At 39.1% G+C, this 20185-nt stretch overlaps 1 protein-coding gene across 11 annotated transcripts in view; it reads left to right on the top strand.

Moving 5' to 3' along the window:
* KAT6B (lysine acetyltransferase 6B) overlaps positions 1 to 20185 on the top strand; it is a 173464-nt gene that overhangs the window by 105309 nt on the left and 47970 nt on the right. For 5 of the 11 annotated variants that reach the window (XM_036438172.2, XM_045581701.1, XM_045581702.1 and 2 more), the window contains 6 exons: positions 3296 to 3404; positions 12174 to 12289; positions 12524 to 12605; positions 14996 to 15128; positions 17931 to 18862; positions 19849 to 19970. In XM_036438172.2, coding sequence (XP_036294065.1) covers positions 3296 to 3404; positions 12174 to 12289; positions 12524 to 12605; positions 14996 to 15128; positions 17931 to 18862; positions 19849 to 19970 — 1494 coding nt within the window. The remainder of the gene's footprint in view (positions 1 to 3295; positions 3405 to 12173; positions 12290 to 12523; positions 12606 to 14995; positions 15129 to 17930; positions 18863 to 19848; positions 19971 to 20185) is intronic. The other 6 variants (XM_036438178.2, XM_036438180.2, XM_036438179.2 and 3 more) reach the window with 2 other exon arrangements.

Here is a 20185-nt window from a genome sequence, read left to right as displayed (position 1 = left end):
TTTCCAGGGAGAAGACCGCACAGGCAGTGCTGTATCCTTCAGTGTAATGCTCGGGGGTGCATGGTGACTGTTTGTCCCACATTGGTGGTGGGTTCAGCCACTGGGTGAAGGCGATGTCTGTCAGATTTCACCATTGTAATGGTACCTTTCTCCATTGTAATCAATAATCTACCACATGTTAATGGTTGTGGTTTTTTTAAAAACAGTTTCAAGACCCTATGCCATTGATAATAGGAGAAATTAACAGGAAAAGGCTTTTAACAAATATACGTAAAGAGTTATTGCCACTGGTAGAAAGATAGTATCAGTTTTCCTGAGAGGAGAAAAGGGGGGTGATGGGTAGTAGAGGTGAGGAATGGCTGTTAGAGAAGACAGACCGTGTTTAGATCCCAGCTCCACAGTTGAATCGGTGCAACTTTAGGAAAGTTACCTAACATCTCAGACCCTCAATTTCCTGCCTAAAATGAGTGTGCAATAACATAATTCACGGCAAGGCTGTTAAGGTGACTAAATGAGATGGTGTGTGAGCGGCCTCTACCCCAGCCACTCCCCCACAGCCATTCCGTGGGAGATGTGGAGGAGGTGCTTCGAAGCCCTCTGCAGAGGGTAAGCCTGTTCATGGGTGTTAATTCTCCAGTTTAGCTTGAACTATTCGGCATGATGATAAGAAAATGTGATCAACAGGTTGGGCAACATTGTGACATTTCCAAGAAAGGAATTAAGAATTGGGAGACATTTCCAGGCTTCTTAAATAAGATTTGTCTGTAGCGAACTTGCAGAGAATCGAGTTGCCTTGTATTCAGACCTCTTTCTGATTGCAATCCATTTGAATCTATTACCGGGGATTATTTTTGAAACAGTTTATATGTAGTCTGATTGAGAATAGTGAATCATAATAATTCCGTGACCCATTTACATGTATTACTGTAAAAGTTTCATTCCATACAAGTGACAATTTTTTAAAGTTAATTAGACTTGGCTGTACTGAGGTTAGCAAAAAGTGCTTTGAATTATCAATAATTCAGCAGGGCAGACATTTCTGTATAATGCAGTGGTTTTATAGAGTATTGTGAGATAGTTATCCCTAAAATAAATGGTGGTGAGCATTCATCAGCGTGGTGGGGCTCACACTTGAATGTAGCGTGAAGTGATAGCATCTATGCTTTCTATTATTGGGCAGAGTGTGGGACATCAGTCTTTCTGGCCATGAACTACTAGCAACCTTTGTCCTTTGTGTTACCTTTAGTTAAAAACGAAAAATGAGCATGAATGCTGGCTGATGGCCATGTCTTTCTTGCAGCTAAAAATTCATCGGGGAAAGAAAAATGGGATTGCAGGTTTGGATTTGTTTCATTGCATGAATGATATGTGACATTTTGTAAATTATTTATCACGGCAAGGATGGCAGCAATGGCTTGAGCATTGTTATATCAAATGAAAGCAGGAATCCCATTAGTACAAGGACCGGGTTTCAGCTAGAATCTATCAGGGGAATGTTGTCATTTTAAAACCAGATTGTTCTTTTAATTGCTATTTAAGGGAACAAAAGTGTTCCCAAGGTACTGCAGTTGAGCAGTTGCAAGTAATAACTATGGATCCATAATTATGCCGTGCTGATTATCTGGCATTTAAAAATTTGTGGCTGGAGTCAGTGACCAATTTATTGTAACTTGTCTTTTTTGTTGTTTTTCAAATTCAAACTGTATTATATATATATTTTTTAACCAAGGCCTCAAAAGCACATTTGCATAGCTACCTCAGAAAGTAAAGCCTGGGCATATTGAAAGAACACCTTACACTGAAAATAAGGGCAAAATGATGAACACTTATATTGTAAGATAAAAATAACAGTCCTATTTAACAATTTTGTAAATGCTTGGTTACAAGACAGATTCTGGTGTTTGAGGACATGTTGTCACGGTGAACCAAGACATTTGTTGGAATCATTGTAAGCATTTGAAATATTTTCTTTGAGATGAGCGTTGGTTTTTTTGTTTTTTGTTTTGTTTTTGTTAAACTAGCATATGTTTCTTTCATTTATGCCATTAGCAAATATTTTTTGAGTGCCTACTGTGCATCAGGCAATGTATTAAGGCATTTGGGATAGAGTAAACTGAACAAATGATGTTTATTCTATGCTGATGTATATTTAGAAAGACCTAGCAAAATCTTGTTTTAAATTTACATTAAAAATTTCGTGCTTATACTAAGTTTTCTTGCCCCGAATCTTTGATTCAAAAGATTTAAATATAAATACATTATAGTTGCATTCAGATGGCTGGCAGACATGTGTGAAGGCTTGGAATATGCAAAAAAAATTTAGTTTTCATACAGTTTTGGTTGTTCAAAATAAATGTGACCAGATCTGTAGGCACAGTCAACTATTCATATGGATGGGAATACTAGCATTGCTGGGAGTCATAAATAACAGTGGAGACACAAAATGTATGCAGATTTATACATTGTTCAAAGCATTTTCCTTAGTGAGAATTAAAGGGTCCTAGGGGGTTAGACAAATGTTTTGTTATTTCTTTTATTAAAGTGGGAATGTCATAGACTGAGAATTTATTTCCTTTATGTGGCATGATATGGTTTACTTTTTAAAAATTGATTTGAGTTGAGAGAGAGAGAATGAATAACAGTAACCTGCACTAAAACATTTGATAAAATTGAGCTAAACAGTCAGACCTAAGTACATGATAATTTGTAATCTCGAATACTGAATACATAGATGAATCAACTTATTATAGGCATATAGGTTATGGGAATGAATAAGATTTCAAATGAATCCTTAATGTTTGTTAATGGAAAGTTGTATGATATACTAGAGACCCAGTGCACGAATTCGTGCACAGGTGGGGTCCCTTGGAGGGAAGGACCACAAGAGATTGGCTGGCCTGGGAGGTTGGCTGTGGGAGCACATTGACCACCAGGGGGCAGCTTCTGCATTGAGTGTCTGCCCCCTGGTGGTCAGTGCATGTCATAGTGACCGGTTGTTTGGTTGTATAATAATAGTCACTTAGGCTAATAGTCACTTAACAATATATATATAATTTCATTGGTTTAATAAAAATTACTTCTAAATCTTACGTATTATACTTAAAAACCTTTAGGCAATAAATTCTTTAGTATCAGATAACTGTAAAGATTTATTTTATCACCAGAAAATGCTGATTTGGACACCTTATTGAGCAGTTTTTATTTATTAAAGAAATATGTAAGCAGCTTTTGACTTTAATGTTTTGTTCTTAATTTTGGAAGACTAACAATATTTTTTTCATTTTAATTGTTATAGCCCCGTGCTGATCCCATTCCAATATGTAGCTTCTGTTTGGGGACTAAAGAATCAAATCGTGAAAAGAAACCAGAAGAACTCCTTTCTTGTGCAGACTGTGGCAGTAGTGGTAAGTTGGTGTGTGTTTTTTTTTTATATGTGTACAATGACTCCCTGTTATAGCTACATGCTATTTATCTCTTTCAAAACTGTATTTATTTCTTAAAGACTTTTTTTTTTTTTTAATTCCAAAGAGGGAGAGAGAGAGAGATAGAAATGTCAATGATGAGAATCTTTGATCAGCTGCCTCTTGCATGCCCCCAACTGGGGATTGAGTGCCACAACCAGGCATATGCCCTGACCTGGAATTGAACCATGAATTCCTGGTTCATAGGCTGATGCTCAACCACTGAGACACTGGCCAGGCAAAACTTTGTTACTTGAAGCAATTATTTGGTAATAGCATATATTTTAAATTTTTATAAGTAATTACAGATAGAGGGGAGAAAAGTGTGAATATATTAGCATTGGCATAAAGTTATATATGTTTATATAACTTATATTAATATTTATAATTAAGCTTTGATTTCATACTAGCATTGGTAATTCAATGTAGAGTATTCTACTTTGCAGGCAGATTCAAGGAGGAGAATTCTAAGTTTTCAAGCTGGAATCATGTGTTTTCTATAACCTGAAGTCTCAATTAAGAGATATTTGAGCTAGGATAGCTAGTGTTTCAGTTCATGACACCTACTGGTGAAATATAGTATTACATCACAACTCTGACTGAAAGGGACAGTATTCTGGAAATTGCAATGATAGAATCAAGAAATCAGACATGAAAGGAATTAAAATTGCCTAGAATTAGGTAGGAAAAGAAAGGTCTTTGTAGAAGGTGATGTTGAAATCAAGGAATGCTGGGCAGGGACACTGGACCGCTGGCAAATGGCAGGATCTCCATATGCTTTCAAGGTGACTCTCACGTCTGCCTTTTTCTCAACATTTGAAGACCACATCTCTAGTTTTATAATAAAAACTAAAAGTCTAACTGTTTACATTAAAATAATTTGTTTTATATTAAGAGCCAGTCTTCCTTCTTCAGCTGGTGACAGTTGTCTAACGGAGATGTGTATATGGTTATATGTTTTGTATTCACACATACACATACTTAAACACACGTACATACATATCAACAGGTTGAGTGGCATTTATTGGATTTTTAAAATTAATTCTTGTGTTAGTCTTTAAATTTTCTTCCAGCTTACTGAAACTCCCCCCAAAGTGATATTTTAAAATTCATAACCAACTACTTATTTCTGTAGTTATAGTTATCTTTAAAAAAAACAAACCTGCCAAACACCATAGCATATTTTCTTTTAGGAAGTCAGTTCATATAGTGGTTAAGAGCAAACTGGAGAGCCAGCAATAGCCTAGCTCCTCTTCATTGAGGTAATTCCTCAACCATTCTGAGCCTCCTTTTCCTCATTAGAAATCTGGCAACATTACCACCTACCTCTTGGGTTTTGTGGGAATTAAAGGAAAGTACACATAAGTAAACAGCCTAGCAGAGGGCCTACAACAACTCTGGCCAGTGTGCTATATATAAATGCCAGCCATTGTTATAATTCGGCATATTTAATATTGCCCTTAATTGCTGCAAGTAATTTAAAATCTCATCACCGCTTTTGGCAGCTGCTCGATGCTTGGATGGAGGGAATGCTTCACACTGAGGCATGACAGTGTTGTGTACTGATGCTTCTTCCCCTTCGGAAGGTTGAACTTGATGGGCTCCATGTGATTCAGCAGCTTCAGGACCTCACTTGGAGGGGGAGCCTTGGAAATAAGACATTTCAAACTCTGCTTGAAAAATGCGTTCTGACAGTCTTTTTGATGGGCCCTACCGATTCATTAAATCCTCTTAACTGCCCATGTTATCATGGAGAGTGACAAAGGGCAGGGAAACATTATCTGTGTGTTCGGTTTAATAAATTTCAGCCCTGCAATCTCTCTGTTTTATCCTGATGAGGTAGTGCCTCACTCATCGGTTCTGACTCTTTAGTTATCTTTTGGGTTTCTCATGAGGCTCACTCTGAATGAATTATTCTTTTGTTTCGCTGCCTGATCAATTCAGAGGTGTTCACTTGTCTAGGGTGTACCCTTTGCGATTTTTAAGGTGATGCTTGAACAGCACCCTTCACTATTTTATTTCATGAGTATATATTTGTCTGGGCACCTAGACAGATTAAAGACACACGTAAGTGTGGGAAGAAAAGTTCCCTTCATACATTTCCTTACCCCTGGTGATACACTTACTTGAGTTGATAAGGAATTCAAGATCATTATCTTCTAGATCATAACTTCAAGGCCTCCTTCACAGGGTATAAAGGTGTAATTCTAAACAGGCAGATCTTAGATGTTCTGATGTAATCAATCTCCCTTCGTCTCTCCCAGATTGAAGGCCTGCCAAAGGAGAGTTTTGATCTCCTTTATACTTTGAGGTCACTGAAATTGTTTTCCCTCCAATGCTTCTTACTTTTCCAGGGTGTGTAGGTATAGTGTTATGTTTTCTTTTTTCAAAAATACTCTCTTGTTTTCTCTTTTAAACACACGGAGAAGAATGGATGGAGGATACTGCCGAGAAGGCTTATGAAGCTAGAGTCATTTTGTGCGCCAGTCTTTCCCCCTCCCTTCAAGTAGACAGAGCCAGAGGCTTTGGAGTGGAGGTATGGGTCATGGCAGAAATTCAAGCCCTGGGGTCATCATGTTCCTTTGTTTAGGACAGAGGATGGCTCAGAGTGCTTCTCTGGACTCTGCAATGGGATCCGGCTCTACTGTTGAGGTTCACTTAATCTTCCCTGGAGTATTGTGCCAGTCTGGAGACAGCTATGTTGGTCAAAAGAACCATTGTTTCTAATTCGGGGAGATGTACTGTAGGCATTTACTTCAACTGGTAGATCAGATGAGTGGACTTTGTTATTTGTTAGTCTTTGAATAGAAGGCTCAGAATAAAATATGGCTCTTCTTAGAGAGCTCAGGAGGACGGGATCTTGTAGTTATAATGCCCAGTTGGACCCCTTGATTATTATTGGGGGAAAGGAATAAAGCCGCCTGACATGGCTCCACAGTGCCCTGTGATAATGGCGGGAGTTCCCCCATCACAGTCCAGCTTCTTGAGCGGGAATTCAGGTTGGTTGTACGCCTCGTTGGTCTCATGGAAATGGCCACTGTTTCGTTCTCAGTGGAGTCCACTGGTTCTAGGATTGAATTGAGACCATTTGTAGTGTTCAAAGGAATCACTAATGTAAGATGTTTATGTGGAAAAAAATACCCAGAGCAGTTTAAAACCAGGAAAAGGAAATGTAAATGGCAGCCCATATGCAGGATCGTTCTGAAATGTGTTTCCCACATGTGCCTGTCGGTTCTTAGCCGCCTCTACCTGAAGTACCATTTGTATGATGTCACATTGAAACTCCGCTTAGATTTCGTAGACATGAGTAATAAATGTTTCCTTCTGCTTACATCATCAAGACAATTAGAAATATTTCTACATTTAATATGACGCAGTATCACAAATGGCCAATATTCTCTTCACCTATGTTTTTTTTCTGCTGCAAGTTCTTTTGGAAAAATGGTTCGGGTTTGCAGGTAGTAAAAACGTGAGGCGGCCCAGCCAGAGTAGCTCAGTAGTTGAGTGTCAACCTATGAATCAGGAGGTCACGGTTTGATTCCCAGTCAGGGAATATTCCTGGATTGTGGGCTCGATCCCCAGTTTGTAGTGTGCAGGATGCAGCAAATCATTGAAGTTTCTATCTCTCTCTCTCCTTCTCCCTTCCTCTCTGAAATCAATAAAAATATGAAAACAAACAAAAAAGACACGAGGTGACGTATGTAGTGCAAGGAGCCCCAAATGTGGTGTTCCAGTTCTCTTCTGCTCACCAGCTGTGCGACTGCAGTTTTCCATATCTGTAAAATGCAGAAGGTGACATCTGTACCCTGTATCCACAGGGCTGTTGTAAGGAGTTAGTGAGAGAATGATACGAACATTATCAGTGACTATAAAACATTCCACAAATGTTGAAGGATCATTCTAAGACTGATATGAATGTGGGAATCATCAGATTGTCTTCACGTCTATGGAAGTGTTGGGACTGGAAAGTGATTTCACTTGACTTTCATGGATCAGCCTACTTTGAAATGAACACTGTTATATTCTCTTTGCCTCATTAAGACCAAATTATCTTTAATTAGCTTCACATAAGTATTAGATATTATACCAAATGAAATTTTGTGTCTGCTGCTCAGATTGCTGGGTGCTTAAATCTTACTTACAGATGAGTTGTGTGCATGTGTGTTTTCAAATTAGCAAATCGAAGATAAGTGTACAGTTCAAAATTACAGCATCAATCTAAGTGGAAGCTCATTGAAACTAGACACCGAGAAAGGCTGCTGTGACGTGGCTGGGAGAGTAAGAAAACCACCTCATACAGCCCCCCTCTCAGGAGACCTGGAATCCCTCCTGGGTTTGTTGCCTCCTGCAGTGAAAATCTAAAGGTCACTTCTCAGTCTGTCAAAATCTAACGGACATGTTTCCGACCATGCTGAATACTCCTCTCGGCCATGTTCGACCTGTTGAGAGCCTTTTTCCTTGAAGTGTTTTCTTTCTTTGGCTTCTGTGATATATTCTCTGCAATCTCTCTCTGCCACTTCCTTTCATGTCTTTTGTTAGCTCCTTGGCCTCTCTCCATCCTCTAAATGTTTCTCCAGACTTCTGACTTTGGCCCCGTGTTTCCCCCTTTGCTTCCTAGTGTCTCCTCAGCTCCAGACCCTTAGATATAAATGCTTCCAGAACTTTTCCATTTGGAGGCCCCACAGGCTTCTCAAAGTTAATGTCCAAAACATCTTATCAGCTTTGCCCTGCTCCCTCCGCCCAAAAACAACACACACAACACCACCAACAAATGTCAGCAAACATGCAACATCTTGATTCTCCTCAGGGACTACCATGGTAGCAATGGCGTGCCTCCGGCTGGCTGCTCCTTCAGTTCCACAGCCTGAATTTGGAGTCCTGCAGTTCTCTCACACCAACGAATCCAAAATTCTATTGATTCTGTGTCTTAATATATAGCCTACATCCTCAATGTGTCCACACACCCACCAAACCAACTCAGATCTGCTATTATAATAATTACATCTAATCTGGACCTTCTGTCCCCTCCTCCATTTTTTATACTGCAGTCTAAGTTACTTTTTAAAATTGTAAATCTAATCATAGAATTTTTCAGTAACTACCAATGACCAGTAGAAAAAAAAAATCCAAAAATTTAAAAATAGCCCAAAAATCTCTCCTGGATTGGGCTCTTAACTATATTCTAACCTCACTGTCACTTTCATGTTATGTGCACCTCCTCCTTCCTTTGAATGTATCATGTTCTCCTCTCCTTCTGCACATGCTAGCTTCTCCCACCTGCCCCTCCCGAGGTCCCATCTAATCTCACTCATCCTTTGGGTCTCTTCTTTAGGAAGGCCTTTGTCTGGCCTCTTGCTCAATTCTTTCATGTCTCTGAGCCACCTCATTGTCACGTGTTAACCCTAATTCTTGTTTAATGCTTGTCTATCTTTCCTGATAAACTATATGATCAGAAATATCTGTTCTTTTCCTCACTGCCTCAAGTCGCCAGTCCAAGGGACCTAGCATCTGAGTTTATATTAGTTTTCTATTTCTGCTATACCAAATTCCCACAGAGTTGTTGACAGGATTCAGTTCCTTGTGTTTGTAGGACTGAGATCATCCCTAATTCCCCCCCACACACCCTCCCCCCCCCTTTTTTTCTAGTAGATAAATGGCATTCCCTGCTTCTAAAGGCCACCTATATTTCTTGTCTTGTGCCCCCATCCTCCTTCCATCTTCAAAGCTGTCAGAGTTTGGTGGAGTCCTTCTCGCACTTTGAACCTCTCCTCCTCCTTCTTTCATCTCATCTTATTAACCCAGCTGGAAAAGATCCTCTGCTGTTAAGTACTCATGATTAGATTTTTGCCTTCCCAGATAATCCAGGATAATCTCCCTATCTCTAGTCCTGGACCCATAGTCTCCTGTGCAGATTCCCTCTTGCCAGGCCAGGCCATGTAGACACAAGTTACAGGGATTATGGTGTGGACATTATTGGAGGCCATTATTCTGTCTACTATAGAGACCATGTGTTTTTCTGCCACAGCACTTCCTCCAAAAGTCATTTCTTCTGGTTTGTGGTCTCTTTGGTACTTACTCCTTTGGTTTTGCTAGATAAAACTATTATAAGCTACCAGTGCTTAATATGTGTTTGTAATAAGAATGTTGAGTGAATGAACGTATATTACGATCTCAAACCTGATAAATTGCAAGCCACAGAAGCAAACCAAATTCCAGAAAGACAAACCACCATGAGTTGTGTCAGCAGAGAGAGCCTGAATTTTAGAGGAAATGGTTGAGAGGAATGGCTATATGGGAGGTAGGGAATTACATTGCTATCTTTTATCTAATTACTATAGATTGTGTATTAGTGTACCAGGACTCAATTACAGTCTTTTGTGTTATTTTAAAGTTGGCCACGAGAAAATAAAGTGGAAATATTTCTTTGTCCCTCAACATTCTTTTCCAGAATCATAGAAATTTAGAGCCGGCAGGGATCTATGGCCAGTTCTCTTGAGCTAAATAAAAGTTAGATTGCTGCCTAAGGGAGAGATAGGCTGAAGATTTTAGAATTTGAGTAGCTTAAATGGTAGTAGTTGAGAAATATTGCTTCAAGTGAGTGAAAGTAATAAAAGGAAGGATATTCTGTACTCTTGATTGAAAGTAGCTGAAATCCATTAATTTTCAAAATATATAATTATTAAAAAACATTTTTCATAGGATATCTGTGAGAATAGTAAGCTGTAAAATGATGTGAATTACCTTAGTGGCTGAATATTAAGCTACAAAGAACAAAAGCGGATTTTAATGTTGAAAAAATTTTGTGCATGAAATTGAGGTCATATGTGCTAGTGATGTATGACTTACAGGAAGTAATAAAAAAAAAGGGGACGGGGAGAAGAGAAGTAAAGGTATACTTTTAAACTGATGGGACCCATTTTAAGGGTGGAATTTAAATTGCCGTTCTTTAAAACCTGAGTTTTTACCCCCACTCTATAAGGGGGCGGGGGAACCTTGATCAAAGTAGACCTCTCCCTCCCCCTTCAGAATATACTTCTTAAAGTCGACAAGCAAGCTGTCTTTGTTTGCTGTTCCTGCAGAAAGTGGTGATGGATATCATTTTTATATATTTAAACTTTCCCCCACGTTTATTTGAATGAGAAAAGCCCTTGGAAAAGAATGGTGTCAGAGGTTAAATGCATCTGCCCGGGTGTTTCTCCTGCCTGAGGTCATTCTCCTATGACAACATTTTATTTGCTCAACATCTTAAATACAGATGTTTAGATTTAAAAAAAAATGCTCAGGAATAGTGTGCTTTTATTAACAGTATTGATGATTGATTTTGAATGTTTTTACTTCAAAAAGCCAAATCTCCTGGTGGGTGGAATTTTACGAAGCACCTGTTAAGCTTTAGGGAGGAGGACCTTTTTGGCCGCGACCCAAAATACATATTTAAACAATGAGCCTGCCAAAGTCAGGAAATTATAAAACAGTTTGGAAATTGCAGAATCTGCTCTTTTTTTTTTTTTTTTTTTTTTTTTTTTTTTATTACCCCTCAGGTTTCTCTTGCAGCTTGGTTATAAATTCTTTCACATGGGCCTTACTAATGTTCTTACTATTTTAAGACCAGATTTAGAAAAATTAAGTCAAGCTTGGAGATCTCAGGTTTGTATGCATAAAGACCATCAGATTATAAACGGAATTGCCTCCTCCAGAATGTGGGCGCCCACTCCCCAAAGCTTGTGGCAGAATCCAGTATGCATTGTTGAGCATTGTTGAGCGCAGCCCGGCTGGCTTCCTTGAGCGGCGTGGCCCCTCGGGGTCTCAGGTTTTCCGGCGAAGTGAGAGCTGCCAGATAGAAAGTGTGCCCCAAACAGTGTGGGGAAAAAGCTGAACACTCAGGAAAATGGGGAAACCTGCTGAGGGTATGCTTCTTGGTGAATTCCATTTGACCTTGATCGTCCAACATTCTAATTCTCAAATTTACTATTTCTCTTCCTACTTCTAGAATTTAAATTCAGAGACTCGGTGTCAAGATGGCTAGTTATCTTTTTTTATATTCCAGCAATGGGATATTCTTTGTATACTAATGTATTTTTGGGGGGGAGGGGAAGGAGGCATTTATAGTTGTATTAGTTAAGTAGCCCCAGTTTTTTGTTTAGCTACTTGTTGCTTTATGTTTTATGATTTCATTACACACATAGAGTGGGAATTGTGTGAACTTTGGCACTGCCCTCACAGTTGGGCAAACCAGAGAAAGCTAGGTAAATGATGGTTTATGAGGACAGGAGGCTCACCAGAAGGCACAGGAATCATCTAAGCATCTGTCATCTTCAAGTTCTCCATGATTATGATTATGAGAGACACATTAGTTGGTTGCCTCCACTTAATATTAAATAAAAAATATTAAAATGCTGCCCTGCTTGGATAGCTCAGTTGGTTAGAGCATTGTCCCACTATGCTAAGGTTGCAGGTTCGATCCCTAGGCAGATACAAGAATTGGTATAAAATATCCAGTTTCTCTTAGGGAAAGTGTTTGTACAGTCACACGGTTACATACAGGGGTAAAAAGCAGAAAAACAAAGTATAATTTGGATTCTTTGACATTTTTGTATTTTCAGGTTCTTAGGGAGCTTTAGTTGGCATCATCACTATATTAAATATCAGGGAATGGGAGTTTAAAAACATCTCAGGCACCATTCCCATAAAGCAATTTACTTTTTATTCTTATAGGACACCCATCCTGTTTGAAATTTTGTCCCGAACTAACAACAAATGTAAAGGCCTTAAGGTGGCAGTGCATCGAATGCAAGACGTGCAGTGCGTGTAGAATCCAAGGCAAAAATGCAGTAAGTACTGCTCTCCAAGCTCCGTCTCCAGGAAACATGTCAGTTTTCAGTGTTTGGGTTCTTATTTTCTGTAGACTGTTGCTATATTCCTTTAAATAAACAGATGTCAGGCTTCAGCATTGATCACGAAGCTCCTTTATTATATTTTATGACTGTTAATTGGATAACATAAGAATTTGTGGCCTTTTACAGTTGTTTTCAGTCTCAATTAGTCTCTAATATGTTACATTGCAGGATAATATGCTTTTTTGTGACTCCTGTGATAGAGGATTCCATATGGAGTGCTGTGACCCCCCACTTTCCAGAATGCCAAAAGGTGAGTTTTTAAACCATATTTAAGATGTGTTTTATTACATGCTCATTAGCCTTGTCCTGCTGTCTGACAGCTCAGAGGTTTACAGGTTCCTTAAGCATTTTTTCATCTCCCATCTTCCTGTACTTAGGGGTTTGGCACAGATTACGACCAGAGGAGCATAACAGCATTTAGTTTGAGGCTAATGTGTATAATAAAGACTCTAATTCAGATACAGGGATAAGAAGACTATTCCTCTCCTGAAGCTCTTCCTTTACTAGAATAATTTTAGATTAGGTAGGTCACAAGTTTCAAACACTCTCCCTATTATTCAGTACAATATTCAGAGGCAAGAAATTACCTATTTTTGAGATGATGGTGATAATGATGACTCAAAGATCCTGCAACAGGAGCCATCACCATTTTCTTGGCCATTAGTTGATAATTTTGAACAGGAGCATCTGAACTTTTATATGGGGTAAGGTTTTCCATCTCTATTTATTGTATAAGTAAAGCCTCGCTTAGTATCTTTTTTCTCATTTTTATATGTTAAACATTAAAATAACTTTGCCTTATTACAAAATTTGTACATTTTCATTGTGAAAGATTTAGAAAACACAGGTTGATAAAAAGATATCAATTAGAAATTCCTTCTTGCCCCACATACCTTTTAAAAAGAAATGGAACATTCTATATATGATTTGTAACTTTGTGTTTTCCCACCTTAACAATAGATCCTAGCATTCCCACATCATTAAATGTTCTCCTAACATAGTTTTTAACAAGTTTGTAGAACTCCATAATATAGCTGAGGCTACAGACCTGGTGATTGTAGGCCACAGATACGCTTTGTTGGCTATATATAAATCTGTATAAATATTTACAACTTCTCTAAATGCATTACAGAAGAACTGCTACAATATTTAAAAAAAAAATTTTTAATTTGAGTTCTTTAGGTAGAGTATGCATGCTCCAATTTACCCCAGTCTGACTATTCCCTGTGTTACATTCCATCTTGCTTTAGTCACATATATTATACCTGGGTGGTTCCTGAACATACTTGATTTTGCAACCCCTTGTATAAGAAAACCCATAACTTATTTAATCAGTCCCCTATGGAGGACATTACAAATGTTTCCAATTTTTTCCATCCACAATTATTGCCTTAAGATAAATTCCTAGGGGAGGAATTGCTGGATCAAAGGCTATATACATGAAAGGTTGTATCGGTTTTCAGACCAACCACCAATGTCTGAGAATACCTGCTTCCCTGTATGATAACCAGCACTCACCATTGCTTTATGACATTGATCTGAGGCACACTTTAAAAAACAAACAAACATTTTAACGTCTTTGAAATCAGATGCATCTTTTAGCCAGCCAATGAAATGCAGTGTCCTTATTTTAAATTTTTACCAATTTGATAAAAGAAAAAAAGATGTCTGATAATTGTTTTCTTTAAGTAGTTAGATCAGACATTTTTTGTGTGCTCGATTATTGGCTGTTTGTATATAATCTTTGTAAAGTGCCTGTTTTGTCCATTAATCAGTTTCTATTGGGGTTTTTACCTTTTTTTTTTCTTCCTGATTTGCAGAAGCTCATATTTTTATGCAGTTAAATCCATGAGTCTTTTATGGCTTCAGTCTTAAATGTCAGTAATGCTTAGATTATACAAATATCCACAGATTTTTCCTGGTGCTTTTAATATTTCATTTTGTCATATTGTAATATTTACCTGCCTAGAATATATTTTTGTAAAGGATAGGAAATTTTTTTCCTACCTAGATAGATAGCTGTTTGTTCCATTACCACGTATTGAGTCCTTTTATCTGATAATTTGCCACTGATTTGAAATAAAACGTGTTGGATATGCTAAACTTTTCTCTAGCTTTCAGTATTATGGCTTTTCAATTCTTATCCTTGACCTAGTTCCCTATGCCAGGTGAATAGTTTTAATAATTGTAGCTCCATAATGCTTAAACATTTTAAGTTTTAATTTAAAAATTATATTTTATACTGCTAGTTTTTTTAGTGTGGAAAATTTCCAGAAAGAAATGATAAAATAAATATTTTTGTCCAGATGTTCCAAAAACTGATTGTCTTAAAATGTCTTCCTCAAATCAAAAGACATATAGTATCTGACAGGCTCAGGTTGTCTCGTGTGTTTATGTGGATGAGGGAGGCATGGTGACATATTGGAAAGCCTTCTGGAGAGGCTCTGAGACGGGGCTGCCCTCTGCTCTCACCACTTTGACGGGGAAATTGACCTTTAACAGTGGCTTCTGGGAGGAATGGAATGAGCCACCTTTCGGAGTCACGTTCTGCGCGCAGGCCTCCTTACAGCGCAGTTTATCTTTGGTGTCTCTCCTAAAATGAAACATTAAAATATTTTTCTCATATATGTATTAATTCAGGGATGTGGATTTGCCAAGTCTGCAGACCAAAGAAAAAGGGAAGAAAACTACTTCATGAGAAAGCTGCACAAATAAAACGTCGATATGCAAAACCCATTGGACGACCGAAAAATAAATTAAAGCAACGATTGTTGTAGGTTGAGATCTTATCAAACAAGAAATCTTTTATGTTGTGCTTTAAAATATAGGTGATTATAACCCCCATAGGTTCCATTAACTTTTTGCCATCATTTTTACAAACTCAAGGGACGGGGACTATTTCTCCTTTTATATAAGCTGTGGAAATTTTTTGAAAATAACGTTTTTAATTACAGTTGGCATTTTGGGGTCTTCTGTTGGCAGAATCTGTGATGCTAAGTGACATTTTTCAAGCAGCAGGATGGAAGCAGAATGTCAGCACAGGAAACAGTCATTCGGCCTACTTTGTTACTGGCTGAGCATTAGAAGACCTTAATTATACAATAGTTATGTGGGAATTTTAAAACGAGAGGGATTTGTCTCTAGTGAATCTATTTTGTCGCTCCAGATAACATTTTAGAAAAATACTTATTTTTTTCTGGTGCTAATTTAGTATTGTAACATCTTTATGAGATATGGCCACCTGAGAAACCTGCAAGTGAAGTGACTATCTTCATGTTTGCCTCCAAAGAGTTAAACAGGACTATTTGGTATGTGCATATGTGTGCAGGCCCATAGTACATACAGAGTAGCAATTCGCCGTGGCCTCCAGCTCTACTATGATAAACCCATTTCTGCTACCTTTGCCACAAGGTTGCATTAAAGCTCAGTAGAACATTTGCAGGAGTTACTTGGAAAAGTAGAGAAAAGATAAGAAGTGAAATGCATGTAGTTTTTAAAACCTGTATAGAGTAGGGATTTGACTATGAGTATTAAGTAAGGTGTTTAGAAATGAAATCAGCAGACTTTCATTAATAGAACTGCATATCTGAAGCAGTTCTATTAATAGGACCATTGTCCAGTTTCTGAAAGGGTCACTGTGATATAAAAAATGAGTAAATGCTCTCTCCACACACCCTGAACAAACACCAAGTGTCTGACTTGGTTGCTCTTTTTGCCTAGTTTTATCTGAAGCAATTCACTTTTGCTTTCAGAAAAAGTGTCCTGCACCTGTGTCCATCCCTCAAAGGAGAAATAGGATGTGTGTGATCTTTTTCTAGAGTTTTCTGTGACTCTTTATGAAAACCCTTTAACTGGTTGACATTTTTAAATGGAATTTTTGTTAATTTCTGGAGGCAAACATAAAAATAAAAATAAAATCTTTCATATTAGCATCAGTTGAAGTAGAAATTATATGTTTTTGCATTCATCCTGTGTAAGCATTGTTCTTGAAACGGGACTGTATCCTCAGGGTCCAATTAAAAAAACCAAATGAGGATATAAACTTTCTAAACAAAGGACGCAGCTGAAAATTGCATCTGGCACCAATCCTAACTTTTTGTTTGTCCAAAATTGTCCTTTGAGCTTAGGAATTTTTAAGACAGTCTAGGGAGTTTTCCTTTGTACATGCTTTATAAGCATATTATCCTTTCTGGGCAATCGATTCCAGATACAGTCCAAATGCACGTTCTAATGCGAAACGTTGAGCCTGGATGAGTTGTTTATTGGTAGCCCTCACCGTGACACTGGAGATCTCCAGCCTTAAACAGATTTGGCCAAATAGGTGGCGCCAGGCACCAGCGGGGGTGGGTGAGCCGCCCTCGGTGAGCTCGCGGCTGCCCCGTTGGTCTGCACCAGCTCCCCTTCTGCTGACTGCTGAAATGGTTCATCATGTCTCCATGTACAAAATTACCCCCCAAATGTGGTCTTCTACTTGTGATTACTTAAACTATTTTTGTAATTCTATATCATACCATTTTCAGGCTTCCATTTCTTCATTATTATCCTTCAGCTAAATTGATAATTTTTAAAGTGCATTCTTGGGCCCCAGCGCAGCCATAATTCACATGCAAATGTTTCCATTGTACGAGATTCTGCTGTAAAATGGGTAGCTTTCCAAGCCCTGACCTGAGGTGAAGGTAGGCAGCTGCCCTTCCTGTGTGCAGCTGTGTTACGTAGTGACCTCCAGTCTCTGTTGACCACACGGCTGTACAGGCAAAACCACCAAATGAACTGCCATAGCAGTCAGAACCGTGTACAGAGATTCTGATGCCACGTGTCTGATAATGGCCATGGTAAATGTGCTGCTGCTTCACCAGACTTTCCATGTCATGTCTGACCCGCTGTAGCTTTTCTTTAATCATTTCTTCGGTTTTTTGCTACTGTTGTCATTTTTTCAGCAATATTTTATGCTGTAATTAATTGTCTCCTTTACTTAGAGAGTATTATTGGTTATCTTGTCATCCTCAGCATAAACGGCTGAGAGGACAAGGGTATCTCTGAGTGTTTGCTTTAAAAAACAAACAAAAAGTCAAACAAAAACCTACTAATTTATAGACATAACCCAAATTCTATTTATATAAATTTTCCATTTGAGTTAAAATTGCTTCTAACTAGAAATTAGATAAGCTTATTCTTTTGCTTCTCGATACTATGACTTACTTCCTTTAATATTTTTGAAAAGACATATCAGGAAATCATAATTACTTGGTGGCAACACAAGAGTAACATTTTAGTTTAATTATAATGAAAGCATTGGGTTTTCTTACTTCTATTGATTGCCCTTGGGTGCATGTGGATTCTTCCGGCACCTGTTGGATGGGCCCTCAGAGAATCGTGACACACAGGTGTGGTTGCTACTGACTTTCAACAGAGAGACATCTAGGTGAAGGCACACACATCCAAACAGTCCTTAGGGTTGCAATGCAGCTTCTGAAGTTTAAGCACATGAAGTGCAACTAGTTGCTATAAATTTGTTTTAGATACCTTTATCATTCTATTATTAAATGCTGATACTATTCTCTAAATTTTTGCCTAGGTCTGTAACCAGTGATGAAGGATCCATGAATGCATTCACAGGAAGGGGGTCACCTGGTAGGGGTCAAAAGACTAAAGTCTGTACCACACCTTCATCTGGTCATGCTGCATCTGGGAAGGACTCAAGCAGCAGATTGGCTGTCACAGACCCCACTCGGCCTGGTGCCACCACCAAAATCACCACCACCTCCACCTACATTTCTGCCTCTACACTTAAAGTTAACAAGAAAACCAAAGGGCTCATTGATGGCCTTACTAAGTTTTTTACACCATCACCTGATGGTCGCAGATCACGAGGTGAAATAATAGACTTTTCAAAGCACTATCGTCCAAGGAAAAAGGTCTCTCAGAAACAGTCATGCACTTCTCATGTGTTGGCTACAGGTACCACACAAAAGCTAAAACCTCCACCTTCTTCACTTCCACCCCGAGCCCCCATCTCTGGTCAGAGCCCCAGTTCACAAAAGTCCAGCACGTCCACCTCTTCTACCTCTCCCCAGAGCTCTTCCAGCCAGTCCAGTGTGCCCTCCCTGAGCAGTCTCACTAGTAACAGCCAGCTGAAGGCACTCTTTGATGGACTCTCTCATATCTATACCACTCAGGGACAGTCTCGAAAGAAGGGACACCCAAGTTATGCACCGCCCCAGCGCATGCGTCGTAAAACTGAATTCTCTTCCACAGCAAAGTCTAAAGCCCATTTCTTTGGAAAAAGAGATATTAGAAGTAGGTTTATGGCTCACTCCTCCTCCTCTAGCTGGGGGATGGCTAGAGGACGTATTTTTAAAGCAATTGCTCACTTCAAGCGAACAACTTTCCTTAAAAAGCACAGGATGCTAGGCAGGTTAAAATATAAAGTGACCCCTCAGATGGGGACCCCCTCACCAGGGAAGGGGAGCTTGACAGACGGAAGGATTAAACCTGATCAGGATGATGGTAAGCAAAAGGTCAAAGCTCCAACCAAACCTGCGTCCCGCCCCTTTCTCCCCCCCAACCCCCCAAAAATCAACCAATCAACTCCTATTTGTCACATAGGCCTCAGCTATTTTCTCTTGTTCTCACTTCACTTTCATACAGAAACAGTGAAACTCTGACCTTTTTTTCTAATGCTGACTAAACCTCCAAAATGTTGTGTTTTTTTTCCAACTAATACTCTCCCACCTTTTATTATTTATTTCCATTCGTAGTGACACTAGGACCCCCCCAGATGCCTTCATAGCGTTGCTTATGGCTGTGTAGTCCCGCATGAGTAGCCACTGTCACGCTTCCGCCATGTCCTTTCCCGCGCGGCCTCTGCAGCCACAGTGCTGTTCGGCCGCACGCTGTCAGCGCCTTCAATGGGGTTTTCGGCTCCCCGCCCCCCTCCACTCCATTGCTTTCTCATGACCGAGTTCATCCTGCTTCCTTCTCAACCAACTGACCTGTGGTTCTGTGAGCTGTGCTTTTGGGTGTGAGTGTGTCTGTGTGTGTATTCACCTTAGGGAGAAAACCGATTTCAGAATTTCATTGGACAAATTTGGCCCGTTCCATGTGCTACCCTTTATAAAACAAAAAGCCAAAAAAAAAAAAAAATGTGTCATTTGGACAAAGTGGTAGATTTTTGCTGTCTCAAAAGTGGTAATGGGACTTCTCTAACTAGACTTCTAATCTTGGTTGGAAAATGTGATTATGTTTTGTGTTGCTCTGACTTTCCCTCATTTACGTATTGAAGCTATGACAGTGATTATTCAAATAAAAACTGGGGTACAGCAGGGAAAGGGTACTGCCGGATCTTTGAGCAGTGCTTAGCTGTAAACGTTTATAAAGCTTTACCGAAAATCCCTATTTGCCCACTATGCTAATTTGGTACCGTTTTGGTAATATACGGTGGTCACTAGTGATTCCAGTCGGTGAAGACACTTTCTGCTGGTTTTAAATGACAGATACTGAAATCAAAATAAGCATCAAACAAGAAAGTACAGATATAAGTGTGATTGGAAACAAGGAAACTGTCACCGAAGAGGACGTGGATGTGTTTAAGCAGGCCCAGGAGCTCTCTTGGGAGGTAAGGCCCGGCTACCGTTATCGCCGGGCGATATGTGACTTCTTACTTTATGATTGTTATGAAATGCAGCTTTGATTTTATAGAATCTCCTCCTCAAAGTCCTCTGTGGTTCTTTTAACTGTGACCATGATTGTTTTTGTTGCCTGTCCATTCAGAAGCAATGACGTTGTGGAGGTATTCCACTCTTAAAGGTTAGCAATGCTCAGCTGGTCTCA

The sequence above is a fragment of the Pipistrellus kuhlii genome, unplaced genomic scaffold (assembly GCF_014108245.1).
Source record: "Pipistrellus kuhlii isolate mPipKuh1 unplaced genomic scaffold, mPipKuh1.p scaffold_m20_p_15, whole genome shotgun sequence".
Taxonomy (NCBI): Eukaryota; Metazoa; Chordata; class Mammalia; order Chiroptera; family Vespertilionidae; genus Pipistrellus; species Pipistrellus kuhlii.
The sequence above is the reverse complement of the archived record's forward strand: the minus strand, read 5'-3'. Positions and strand labels throughout refer to the sequence as shown.